We start from the raw sequence: 13,655 nt of genomic DNA on the forward strand, positions 1-13,655 counted from the left end.
AGTTTCGCGAAAATGACCGTTTCGGCGGCTGCTCGAAGCGACTCCTCCCTCAGCCCTGAGGCGGCTACGACGGGAGAGGTCGGGCGGGAACAGGGAAGCGCCCGCCCTGAGGGCAGCTCGCGCCCCGCCCCACCCCGCTCCGCCCCGCGGCGGCGGCGACCGTTGGGCGCGCGCGAGCCGCCCGCCTTTCGTGCACGGCCACGAGGCGACGGCTCAGCTCTCGCGATAGGACGGCTGGCGCGGGGCAGGCGCGGGCGCTCTCGCGTTGCTGCTGCGGCTCTCGCGAGAGGCAGGCGCGCGGAAGCGGTGTGGCGTGCGGGGCCGAGCCGTGCCGTGTCGTGCAGTGAGGGGCTGCAGCGAGATGCCGAGCGCCGCCAGCCGCGGCCAAGGCCAGGATCGCCGCACGGAGAGCCAAGAGTCGTCGGCGGCCGATGTGGGTCTCCGCAGGGAGGGTCGGGCGTGGTGCCGAGGCTGTCTGTCCGGAGAGGGGGAAGGGGCCTAACGCGGGGCTGGAGCCGCCCGAGGGGCTGGCGCTGAGGGAACAGGCGGCTGCGGCTCCTGCGGCGTGGGGAGACCGCGCCCGAGACGGGGTGAATGGCCAGGCCCGAGGGCAGAGCTGCCTTTTGCTTTTAGCTGGCCTTCCCACCTCCCCTTTCGCCAGGCCCCGTCAGTGCGTGAGTCGGTGAAGAGCTGTGCCCCTCTCCGATCTGCTTAGCCCCGCTGGAGGCCCGTTTCTGCGCCTGCGGGTGGAGGAAGGCCCTGCATGAGCCCTGAGAAACATCTCAGCCCTGCCCAGCCTCAGTGCCCTTTTCCCGCTGCACTTTCCTACAGAAACATCTGTGCTACTGCCCCACAGCAGGGCACTTCTGCAGGGCCAATGATGGCTCCTGCTGGCTTGGCAGGTGTTGCTGTCATGTACTTGAAGATTACAGATCAGTGCTAAAATGTGGGACAATATTCAACAGGGGGGAAAAAAAGGATTAATAACGAGTGTCAATGCATTTTGTGATAAAGTCAATTTTACTCCCTGCTGAAAGACCAAAAATGCATCAACAGTAAGGGATTCTGAGTGTAAGTGGCTTCCCTCAACTTATAGATGGGCTGTAATTCATCAAAAGTAGAGAAACAAAGACCATTCCCAAATAAAGTATTTAGAATGAACTTGAGTTCATGATATTGAATAGCATAAAACAAATAAACCAAGTGTTTTTTTTTTTAATTGGAAATGAGTGGGCTTAGTTGGGAAACTAGAATTGTGACGTTTTTGATGAAAAGGCCACATACTCCTGTGTGTTACCTAACAGATTTTGTTGGTCAGCCAAGCTTGCTTTGTCCATGCCATTTGTCATAATGACACATGATCTGTTGGATTTCTTAGTGTGCCTGAATAGGAGAGGACATATTCAGCAATGACCCTGCTTCTGTAGGACTCAAATATTTCTTTCAAGAATAAGCTCTTTATAGAGGTTTTCACCCTAAACTTCTGTGTAGCAAATAATGATGCTGGTGCATGTTTGTTGTTGGAAAATTTATTTTCCTAGAGGTCACAATTACCATCTCTCACTTGTGTATCTCTTAAGAGTCTAAACCACAGTTCTTAATATAGCTAATTATTTTGTATAACCTCAGTTAACTCTAATGATTTTGTTCCTCCTTTTATATATTCTTCTTTGATATGTGTTTCTCACCTCCATTTTAGGACTATGCTAAGGAAAGATATGGAGTGTCACCAATGATACAATCCCAAGAGAAACCAGGTCAGTTAAAAAAACCAGTTTTTAATAAAGAAAAGGGGGAAAAGAAGGAGAAAAAAAGAAATTATGTACTTGACATCTTCAGTATTTGTTTGAGAAATCATTTACCAAACTTTTTCATTCCAATCCTGCTGCCATTCTTTCCCTTTACTTGAATACATTTGGCACTTGTGAGGTTGCATTTGGAGTGCTGTGTCCAGTTTTGGGCTCTCCAGTGCAAGGAAGACATTTTGAAGCCAGTCCAATGGAGAGCTGCCAAATTGCTCAGGCAACTGCAGCACAGGATCTGTGAGGAGAGGCCCAGGGAGCTGGGCTTGTTCAGCCTGGAGAAGAGAAAGCTGTGGGGTTATCTTATTATTTCTTAAAGCTACTTAATGGGAGAGTGGAGAGAAGATAAAGACAGACTCTTGAAGGTGTGTTGTGATTGGACAGGAGGGCATGGGCACAAGTTGGAATACAGGGAGATCTGGTTAAATAGAAGGAAAAAACTCAGGAGTGTTGTTGGATATTTGAGCTAGGTCCAGAGAGGTTATGGAATCTCAGTCTTTGGCCTTGCCTGACCATGACCTACACAGCTTGTCAGTTTTTGTCTCCGTTCATCACTGTAGGCTTCGCTTTTAGGGGATTAAATTATTCTTTCTAATGTACCGAATCTTGACATGTCAGGCTTTTTTCTTTAGAGTAACTTCTGTTATGGCTTGCTGACACATTGCTGTCTCTCTCTGAGTAGGATATCTGTCTGCTTATGCAGCCTTCATTATTCCTGCATATGAGCACGAAATCCATTAATATTACATATTAATATTTATAGGTTTTATCAGTATTAATACCACTGTGAATTCAGGAAATCCTCATTTTCTACTGATGGGGAATTGGGAGTCAGAAAGACTTGTCAGCTAGAGAACAATCTCCCAGGCCAATATCCCAAGAAATATTAATCCTCATATTGTTCAGTGAATGAAACAGGAACGAGGGAAGGTAATATGCTGGCTTCTCATAACTTCTTTATAGCAAAATGTAAAATAGGAACATCATTTGTGATTTGGTGATTTTTCTCCTGTGAATGGTTGTTTTGGTTGACCTCCCTTAGGAAGGGAAATCCAGAATGTAGGGAAGAGAAGGAACCACAAAAGCAATCATAATTTGAAACCAACTGAAGCAGGACATCATGTTAAGAGTATAACAAGACAAGAAAGTCACCAGAGAGTGTATTAACAGTCATTATCAAATAAAATACATGCTAGCTGTCAAAAAGTTTCAACCAGGGTATGGAAAAGATTGAGTAGGTTTTCCATTGAGCTTAAAATACAGCTTAAAAGGCTCCTCCTGCTCCATTTTTTAGGGAGTGGTTATCCAGAATACCAAAATCAGGTAACAATAAGCCCCAAAAATGTCTATAATAAAAAAAATTTCAAGATCAGCCTAGTTTCTTCATTGAGACTAATGGCCTCTTATTTAAAAATTCAGTAGTTCTTGCCAAGGAGAGCTCTTACAAAGGAGTCGTGAGAGCGTGAAGTCATCACTCAGCATCAGTAGTGCATATCTGCTTTTCCCCGAAGTATTCTGCTTGTGCTGTGTGTCTTGGAGGAACTACTGCTTGGGGCAGAGAGTGGTGGGAAGGCACAAAGGAGCGTGTTCCTGTCTTTCTGCTCTGTTTTAATTCTGTTTGTTTCTGAATTCTGTGTGGGGACACACCATTTCTAAGTCAGAACAACAAATTGTGTGACATATACAGGTCTACATACCCTCTGGTAGCTGGAGAAAACAGTCAATAGAGACAACAAACGGGTAGGAGCCCAGTTGGGCACTTGCAATACTGTTACTCTGAGGCTTGCTGTAGTAGCTGCACTGTCCTGAGGACTCTGTCTGAACATGGGAAGTTAAAAAGCTTAGAGGGGTCATTGCAAATGATTCTCCCTTTCTGAGGCATAGGCTCACCGTCCTTATGCCATACTCACAGATTCTTTGTAGGCAAATTAAAACTCTTTTTCCACGTGTTCACAAAGTTGTCGCATAGATGCTCCACCCTACTCTATTGATCTCTCACATACTTGTGCCTCCTTCATTCTTGGCCTGCTTCAGCCTTCTGCCACTGTTGGCTGCCCTGGCTATCTGGTGTTCTCAATTCCTGTTACTTCATGTCTTTTCCGCCTGCTATGATTGCTAGTAAAGCCCCATTTGCCTTTCCATTTTAATCATTTTAGCCTTGTTTCTTTAATCTTCTCTCCCTGTAACCTGCTTTCATCTTACACTGCTTTTGGCTTTCAGGTTTGGAGGTTTTTATTAAACTTACCTTCTCTTTTTCAAAGTTATCCAGCATTGTAAAGATACTGGCACTTCAAAGAGACAGCAGAAATTTTGATCATACTGTTCAAAACTCTATGATGCAAGATCAATGAACTTACTAAACAGGCTGATGTGACAAGCAGGGAATGGAGTTCTGGGAGTGGAAAAGTGATTTTGTCTGCTGTAACCCTAACAGCTTTTTGTGGTTTTATCCTCTCCCATATTTAGAAGTTATTAGTCTGAGAGTAAGATAAGGATATTTCATGTGTTGAAAAGAGGAGATTGTGCTGTACATGAAATAAATGAAAAAATACAGTTTCCCCTTAAATATTATTCAAAATGTCACTGAAGGTGAGATAGTGTGAATGTTGAATTGGGACTGGCAGTATAATTTCAGACTTATGGAGTGTTTTGTTTGAACTTAGTTTAAAATCTTTATTCTCATGTCTATACTGAAACTGTAGCACAGTTTAAAAATATGTTTCATTTTTGCATTATTCAATTGTAAGCATTTATGGGGCAAAAAACCCTAGAAAATATGAGGTTGCATTTGTGAAAGGAAAAGTAGGTGATGGTCTGAAGAGTATGGTGGTGGTGTGTTGAAGGTGATAGCAAGAAGCTTCATTTTAGTGATGGAAGAGAGGTAAATTAATTGAGGAATTTCAGGTGAAGTGATAATGTGAGAGTACAGAGGGATGATTTGTGCTACAATATGTTGGTTGAAGGAGAGAAAATGACAAAGACAAATGATTGGTTACAGTAACAAATTTAGATACCATAAATTACTGGCATTTTAGAAATGAGAAGAAAAGAAGACTGGATTTGGTAAATGTTGATGGAGGAAAACAAAATGACATAACAATTGCTAAATCTAGCTCTTTTCAGCACAGCACATTGACATAGGCACAGTGAGAAACACAGGAGGTTTCCTCTGAACATCAAGAAATAGTTTTTTACTGTGAAGGTGACCAAGCACTGTCACAGGTCGCCAAGGGAGATTGTGGAGTTTCCCTCTGTGGGGATATTAAAAAACATCAGAGCACCATCTTGGACATCTGGCTGTAGGTGGCCCTGCTTGAGCAAGGGTTTGGACCAGGTGACGTCCAGAGGTCTCTTCTAACTCCAGCCATGCTGTGATTGTGTGATCTGCTGTTAGAAAAAAATGAAATGATGATCTCTCTCTTTGGATATTCTTTTATTACTCTTTTAATGAAAGGTGAGATAGTTCTTAGTAATTCATACCATATAAATTTTTTTGTGTTAAATGTGCCTTGTTTAGTGTTGATGGAACATGAACCATTATGTATCCAAAAGACTTTTTATGATATTTATCTAATACAGATGGTTCCTGAAACACTTAAGGATCTATAAAGAGGGTAACACCTCATTCTATCTTTACACTTGTGCCTGGAAAATGTTTTCATTTTCCAACAATACACTTTAAGTTAACTGAGATAATTTTAACTGTCTTGAGTATCAAACTCTTAGAAATACTAAAGGTTATTGATTGTGCTGGTTGCAAGTTTCTTATAGTACTATACTGATAAAGTTTCAATGTCTGAAGTTGCTGCAAGTGATAACATCTTTATCCCCCTTTGTCAGTTCCCCAGTGCAAGCATGCACACATAGACACACATTAATATATTTGAGTCACTTTCCAATCACATTTCTCTTGTGCATTTATTTCTGTTCTGGTTCTAATGTGTGTCTGTGAAGAAAAAACTGCATTGCCCTAAGCATAAGATAATGAACATTTCCCCCTGCCTAAAATTCCCAGTGCAGATTAATAGGCTTGCAGGGCAAGCTGTGGCTGGTATTCAGAGATGGAAGGAAGGGGTCCAGAACAGCAGATGGTAAGCTGGGGTAGGCAAACTTTGGAGAAATTCTGGCAGGAAAAGTTCACAGTTGAAGTGTCTTAGTAAATTTATTTTCAAACAAGAGAGACATCTGTGATGAAAGGCAGAGAGAGTGAATTTGCTTGTCTTACATATTTTAAAGTCATAGAATATCTCAACTTGGAAGAGACCCATAAGGATCAATATCTCCCTGGAATGTTTCTTTTTCATCTCATAAGGGGTGTTTTTAACCACATACAAATTGTACACGAGTAAACGTTACAACTGTAGCGGTTCTGTACAATGCTAAGTACATCCTCAAAGTGATTTTCGATACTACAAGAAATAAGTTTGAGACCATGCAAAAATGCATTAGGGAAAAAGCCTTAGGAAAAACACAATTAAGTACCTTCCAAGGAACAGTGATGTGCAGGCAGCAGTTGGCAGTTCATCATGGTTGGATACAATTTTAAGTCCTGATTTATTTAAAAATATTTTCCCTGATTTTTTTTTTTCCTTCAGTATCCAAAAATCTGTCTTTTCCAAACCACACATTCCCATTGTCATTTACCTTTCTTGAGTGCATAGAATTTGAAGGGTTCAACATGCTAAGTTTCATGTTAGTGGAACAGGGCAGACATCCTTTAGTTAGCAGAAGTTCAGACTAATAAGTGCAGGTGGTACAGTGCAGCACAGCAAAGTCCTATCAAAAATAGTGTAGTCATGCTGAGTTCTGCCATCTGTGAACTACAGTAAGCCTTGCCTTTGTTTTAGTGCGTTTGACCCTGCTATATAAGTCAAACAATAAGCTTGATTTTAGCTTTAAAACTGCTTGATCAAATGCAGTTCACTGAGAAAGGAAATGAGATCTTGTGTATTTTCTGTAGATCTATTACGCTGTTGATAGAAAAATAATGTTTTGGATTTATTATCAATTTCAGCAATGATAGAAAATGTGCATGGAGTTTAAAGTGAAAACTGTGTGCTTCAAAAAGACCAAACCCATTTTAAAATGTGGGGCTTTTTCCTGTATTTCAGATAGAGTTTTGACTCGAATAAAAGACTTGACAGCGGAGAAGGCTGATGAAGTGGTTTGGGTTCGTGGCAGAATTCATACAAGCAGAGCTAAAGGTGAGATGCCTCCAGGGTTTTTATTTTTATTTCCTCATATTGGTAGTATAACCCAAATGTTAGTCTTGCATGCAATGAAAATATAAAGAAAACTTTACCATATGGTTGACTGGTGTTCACTCCCTGTTCACTTTGACTGGTTGTCTTCTCTTTTTTCCACCTAAGACGGGAAAAGGAAACTTTGTTTTCCTCTGAGTGGAAATCATGTTTCTTACATGTAGTAGAAGTGAACTTTGGTTTTATCATATTACTAATGTGTGGACAATTGTAACTAATAGAAATTTTAAAATATTGTTATCCTTTGGATGTTCACAGTTGTGAGATAAAAGAAGCTCCTACTGTAAAATGTACTGTTATTGTAAATGTATCAGTTGTCAGATGGGTTATCTTTATTCTGCTGTGTGTGACTATCTTAACTAAAATTTTTTCTTCAACTGGAAACAAAAATCTGTCTTCAGATTTTTTAATTCCAGTTACCAGTATATGATTGTATCAATTTGAACTTAAAATTAGAAACATCATATTTCTTCAAGACAAAGGAAAAATCCTTTTCTAGGTTCTCGGTAGTGTGGGCTGTCATACTTGGCTGTCTGACAGCCATATTTCTTCCCTGGATTCAGGAGTTCTCTCTGGAGATCAGATTTGCCATATGCAAACTTAAATAGGCTTTGGCCTTTTTCAGTTGCCATCAGGTGCTGACAACTGTTGTTCTAGTTTCAGTTAGGTTTGACAGCTCTGTAGTGAGATATAAATACTTTGTCTTCCCAAGAGTTTAAATAAAAGAGCATAAAGAAATTATCTTCACAAATGAAACTTAAGAGTAGACTTAAGAATTGGTAATAATTCAAATTAGAGGCAAGAATCCAGTACAGAATATTGTCACAAATACCAGATTAATTTCCCTCTTTGAGGCTTAATTTTCTTTAAAAATATCCATTCTAATGAGGGACTGACTGTACTGCAGTCAATTAAAATAAGGAATTGCATGTAAATGTATACATATAATGCTCATTTTGATTTGTATTAGAGTCTTTAAGTTTAGGGAGTTGTCTGTGATTTCCTCAGTAGTTCAGTAGTGTAGTCTTACCTGGAGAACTCACTTTACTATATATAGAAATTGCCAACCCCAAATGCCTTGCTCATTGCAACTTGAACTTCTTCAGACAAGAGAAACATATCAATTAACAAGTAATAATATCCTTATGGTCTTTTTCAGTTTTAGGAAGAGTTCAGACTATGAACAGAATTTAATATGTTAAAGATAGGTGTCTGTGCAGACCTTTAAAACAACATAAAGTTCAATGGTTGTTACTGTTTCTATATTGCATTTATTTACAATATCTTGCATGGTGCTTCAGTCAGTAAGGTATATATAACATGGCAACATTAACTTAAAAGAAACTGTCATCCTTCACCTTGGAACTCAAGAAAAACTATAGTTTTTCATTAAATAACAGTGCTTATTTTCTAAACTTTTTAACACAACCTGAGGAATGAAAGGAAAAGGAGTTGATGATGCTCATGAAGCATTCTCAATTTATTGATTGTGCTTCTTGTTCCCTCTTGGTCTGACAACACAGAACAATTCTGACATTCAGGGAATGCTGCTACGGAATGCTATGTGCTTGTTTGCTTAAGCTTTGGGGTAAAGAATCTTACAAGACAAGCAAATGTTTAAGAGTAAAAAGTAATATTAGCCTTTCCCACACACATCGTGGCGCTATTCCTACCATTATGGAAAGGAAAATATTGCAGGAAACGGGAAAATCTTGCACAAAAATAGCTTTAGTTTTTCTCAGAAGCTCAAATTTGACTCCTAAATAATGAACATATCCTTTATTTAACCCCGTCTGGTTCTGACCAATAAACCAAAAAAAAGAATGTGAACAACTGCAGAATCCAGCTGTCTCAGATAGCAGGCCACTCATGAAGTCTGATAGAAATTAAACTGAGGATGTGTAAAGAATAGTGTTGGGAATTTCTGTGGGTTATGCTAAAATTAAAGTGCTTGAGGCCCTGTGGTTTTTATTGTAGATTGAATAAATGTTGATTCTGGCCTTAGTATAAAGGCAGCCTAAGCTACTGATCACTTTTATAATTGAAAAAGCAGTTGGGAAGTCAGTCTGGGCTCTGTCACGCATCTGGGACTTGTGCAGTTAGGCCTGAACTTGGTTTTTGTTTGTAAATGCAGAGGTTTATAAATCATTAAAATAGTATATCTGAAAATAAGAGCACTACCAAGAGCAATTTAAGTACTGGACCAAATTTTATAATAAACTATATACATTTTTCTCTTTGCTGGCAGATGTCTGTAACTAGTAATATATTAATTTATATGGCCAAACATTTTTTACTCTTTATACACTTTCCTTCCTTAAATCCTTTTCTCTCATAAAGTCTCATGTCAGCTGGTACTTACATCTAAGGAATCTGGCTGGTTTTATGTACATACTTTTGATGGCATTCTTTATGTGGTCTCTTATTTGTTCAGTGACTAAAAGTTTCTTGCATTAGACTGAGTCAGACCTTTTTAACCAAATTTGTTTAGAAACTTTTCATCTTCTTAAGCATTCTTGTGGGACACAGTGTTGGTTTGTTTTATAGAAACTTAGAGTAGTTTACCGTTGAAAGTGAGTAAAGTTGGTCTTAAATACTATGTAAATGTTTTTGGACACATGGAGAACATCCTATAATGCCACTGTTTTCTCACTGATACTTGTTTTTTCCCATCTCTTGATCTGAAAAGGCATCTAATCATGAACTTGATTTGATTGTGTCTTGTCTTTTTGATACTTTGTATACGCCTTTGTCTCTTTTGGGAAAAGTTCTGTTTCCTCCTACAATGTAACTGATGTTTTTTAGCATTCCTGTCAGTGAGGTTTGTTTGATCACTTATCTTCTGTGTGATTAGAAATTATTATATTCTACAAAACATCCTCTTTCCTCATGAAAACAACTACTGTAACTCATGACAAAAAGATTTGAGTCCTTTTATAATACAGATATTGATCAGAGTTCTAATGTTTGAGATTAAGTACAACTGACAAACTTTTGATTCTGGTTAGTATGGTAGCAGATCCCTTGGCTTCTTGGACTGTCTCCTCCTTAAACATTTACTAGTTGAGTGACTTTGTTGCTATCTTCAGCTTTGTATTTTTTGTTTGAACCTTAACACATCATTATGAAAGTTCAATCATATTTTGCTAACCCGTGGCTTAATGTTTGCCTGCACGAAGTATTTACATGCAGACTATATTAGCTTCTTTACTTGGATATTGCAGCCTCTGGAATATTAAAATAGTTGTACTCTTCTTTCTGAAAATATGGAATTGATTTGCTGGATTTCTGAAGTCACAATTGTAAGACAAAGTTAGTTATTTCCAATAACTATAATGTTAATGTTTAATGGTATTTAGTACTAGTTTGGTATGTTTGGGTTTATATCCATCAGATTGCATATCAAGTATTCTGCATTTATCTTCTGACACTCTTTAAATTATCTGCAGCTACGTGTAGGATTGACAGTCCACATAATTACAAATGAAGACTGCAACTGGCTTTTTAGTGTCTGTTCAAGTTATGTACGTGTTGATTTTAAGGTTTCATAGTCTAAGTCAACAGTAACTGAGAAGTAGCTATCTGTAACAAAGCTCTGGCTTCTTCTCACCATTTAAATGGAAATGTTATATTAGAACTTGGAATTAAAATTACATTGATGCTTTTTTTTCAGATACTGCTGAAGAAGCATTTAAAGTCACCATATTTCCTTAAGTCTAAGTTAAGGAGTAAATGATCATTAGACATGTAAGGAGAAATATGAAATGATTGTTACTGTCAGATACACAGATTAGAAGCAGCTTTTTATGCCTTGGAAATACTCATTTTAAGAGTCAACAAAGTGTATTATGTCCTTTGTAAAGTATTATTAATTCCTATTAACTTTATTTTCCCTGAGCTGTTCATGAATAAATTGCTCTTACAGGAATTTTTACTTGGGTCTTCTAGGTTCTTATCATTCACCAGAATCAATACTCCCTTTGTTCCCCTTCATTCTGAATGTGTATTATGGAATGAACATTGTTGGTTTAGTCCCTGTGGTGCAAAATCAAGCCCATTTCTCTCAGAGCAGCTTTCTAAAGTGAACTCTACACTTTGAGAGTTTGAGAAAAAACTTCTTTTAAAACAATGTAGACTTGACGTAGTTGTGAGCAAAGCAAGAAGGAAAAGTATGATTAACTTTTTGTGACTGAAGAACCATAGAACCTTAAAAAGTTATGATTTCTAGGTTTTATTTTGTCTACATAGTGTCTATCTTGAAAGTTATTTTTAGAAAAAGTCCCTTCAAGTGTTTGTAGATATGAGGCAGAATTATTTATCTCAGTGTTTGAGGAGTGTGTATATACATGCAGAGCTGACTAGTATAATGTAGCCGTATGAGAGAGGGAGAGGCACACAAACCCACCCTTAAAAGCTCTGCTTTAATATTAAAAGTAGGAAAGCATTTTTTCTCATTCACAAAGACCTCGAGTAACTTGTCCTTAATACACCTGTGTTGTTTTTCTTTGTATTCAGGGAAGCAGTGTTTCTTAGTCCTGCGTCAGCAGCAGTTTAATATCCAGGCTCTCGTGGCTGTGGGACAGCATGCAAGCAAGCAGATGGTAAAGTTTGCTGCCAAGTAAGTAAGCAATTATATCCTGTTGTCAGAGTAAACAATGGTGGGAACCAGGACTCCCAGGGGTTGAGACCATTTTCACACATTAACATCAATGCTTCGTTTGTTTTAAAATGTAGTTATTTAAATTGTCAGCTCACTATTGCCTTGAATACATTACACTGACAAAAGATAAAATAGAGAACAGGCTTGAAATTCATTCTGAACTGCTGAAGCAGCATTCTCTCGCCACAGACAACCTACATTTACTTTCAAGCTGGCTAACAAAAAGTCTGGCAAGCCAAGCTTAGTGGGACACTTCATCTTGTGTGTGGTGTTTGTGTCTGGCTGCATATGTTCAGGGTTTTTCTTCTAAGAGACTCATAGTGTAGCAATACATTTTATAGCTGAAACTGATGTGAAGAAGTTCTATATTGTATGTGAGATGAAGAAAGTGAAAGTTGCTTCTGTACACTGAATTAATCTTTACACCATATTTTTGGCACTAAAATGTTTAATGAGGGATTTAAGTTACTTTTAAAAGTATTTTTTGAGGAGTTAATAGTTAGACTTTCAATTCAACAATTGTTTGTTGCAACAATTGAAAGTCAGTTATTTGTTTGATTTTCTTATTAAAAATTCCTATGCTACTTGCCTCAAGATTGTGCTTTTAGGTTGTCCAGTACTAAATATGCTTGCATGACAAACATGTTTTTGTAGTAGACCTTTTAATCGTGTATATCTACTTGTTCCCAAATAGAAATGTGAATCAGTTTGGTGCAATAATATGGTTAACATGTGGCACTTGAGTTGCTTCTGTGAAGTTCTTGGCACTACTCTCATGCCTGGGAAGGGAGCCCCCACTAATGAGCTGCAAAAGTGCTACTGTCTTCAACCTTCAATATGTCAGGGAGAGGAGGGGATTCATTGTAGTGTAGACTTCCAGAAGCCAAGTTAAGAAGGTTAGGATAATGCTTTTGCTGATGAGGTTCAAGGCAGCGGGAAAACAGAACCAGCAGTGTTTGTTGTTTGGCGGTGCTTAGTGTTGGCAGTACTACTGTGAACCATGCTGTTTACAGGTGTTTATAAGCCAAAGTGAAGTGTTCTGTTTCTTCGTGAAATAGTTTGTTCTCTGGTGCTTAGAATCTTTGAAAAGAATGAAATTTATAATCCACTTGTTCCCCCATTCATCTCTCTTACCTAACAGTTTGCCTGTACTGTCGACAAAATTGCACTAAAGAACAGTGAAACAACTCTTGGAGTGCTCACTCTCCTGTTCTCCAGTTCTCTCCAACATCTCTCTTTGTCAGTGTTCCTTGTGGTACTTTACAACTGAATTTCTTATGTTTCACGAGTGACAGAATTCAGTAGCCTACTAAGGAGCTCCTAAGACGGCAGTTGGTCCTCACTCTTTTCTTCTATGTGCTGACCCTGCCACTTGTAAGCCTACAAAAGACTACTCTTTTTTTTATCCACTAATCTTTTCACTGGGTTAGTTTTCTGCCAGGTTAGTGATTTAAACTAGGTCATGGAGGTCTAGATTTAAAAAGGAGTGGTAAATGGTGTAAAAAGATATCTAGAAAGTGTAGAATGCAAAGCTCCTGTCTCTTCTAGCAGCAGTGAGCTGTTGAATCAGATGGAATCTCATCCTTAGGTTCTTTCCAACTCCCTGTCATCTCTCTGCTTTTCTTGACATGACTACTCTCTGAGTAGTCAAACTCATGGTGTGTGTACTGCTTTGACTTTCATTCTGCTCCTTTTGTGACAGCATTTGCTAAGTCCTGATACTTCAGTAGCATGCATGTTCTACTCATCATTTGTGCTTCTGAAATGCTTACATGCTTATCATCATGTTCTTTGATAGAACTTTCTCTGTTACAGCCTTCTGGGTTTTATTTTGGGGGGTTTGCTTTTGTTTAACAAAACCCCAAAAGTAGAAATCATCTTCTCATGATTCCTTCCCACCAATCAAACTATTTAATTAATATCCTGCCTATT

The 13,655-nt window shown here is 38.8% G+C and overlaps 1 protein-coding gene across 1 annotated transcript in view; it reads left to right on the plus strand.

Annotated features, from left to right (window-relative positions):
- Positions 1 to 305: 305 nt before the first annotated feature.
- Positions 306 to 13,655, plus strand: part of DARS1 (aspartyl-tRNA synthetase 1) — a 41,449-nt gene continuing 28,099 nt past the window's right edge. Inside the window, exons 1-4 of the mRNA XM_062004680.1 lie at positions 306 to 433; positions 1,700 to 1,757; positions 6,914 to 7,006; positions 11,579 to 11,681. Coding sequence (XP_061860664.1) covers positions 362 to 433; positions 1,700 to 1,757; positions 6,914 to 7,006; positions 11,579 to 11,681 — 326 coding nt within the window. The 5' untranslated portion in view covers positions 306 to 361. The remainder of the gene's footprint in view (positions 434 to 1,699; positions 1,758 to 6,913; positions 7,007 to 11,578; positions 11,682 to 13,655) is intronic.

Source organism: Colius striatus, chromosome 11, assembly GCF_028858725.1.
Source record: "Colius striatus isolate bColStr4 chromosome 11, bColStr4.1.hap1, whole genome shotgun sequence".
NCBI lineage: Eukaryota > Metazoa > Chordata > Aves > Coliiformes > Coliidae > Colius > Colius striatus.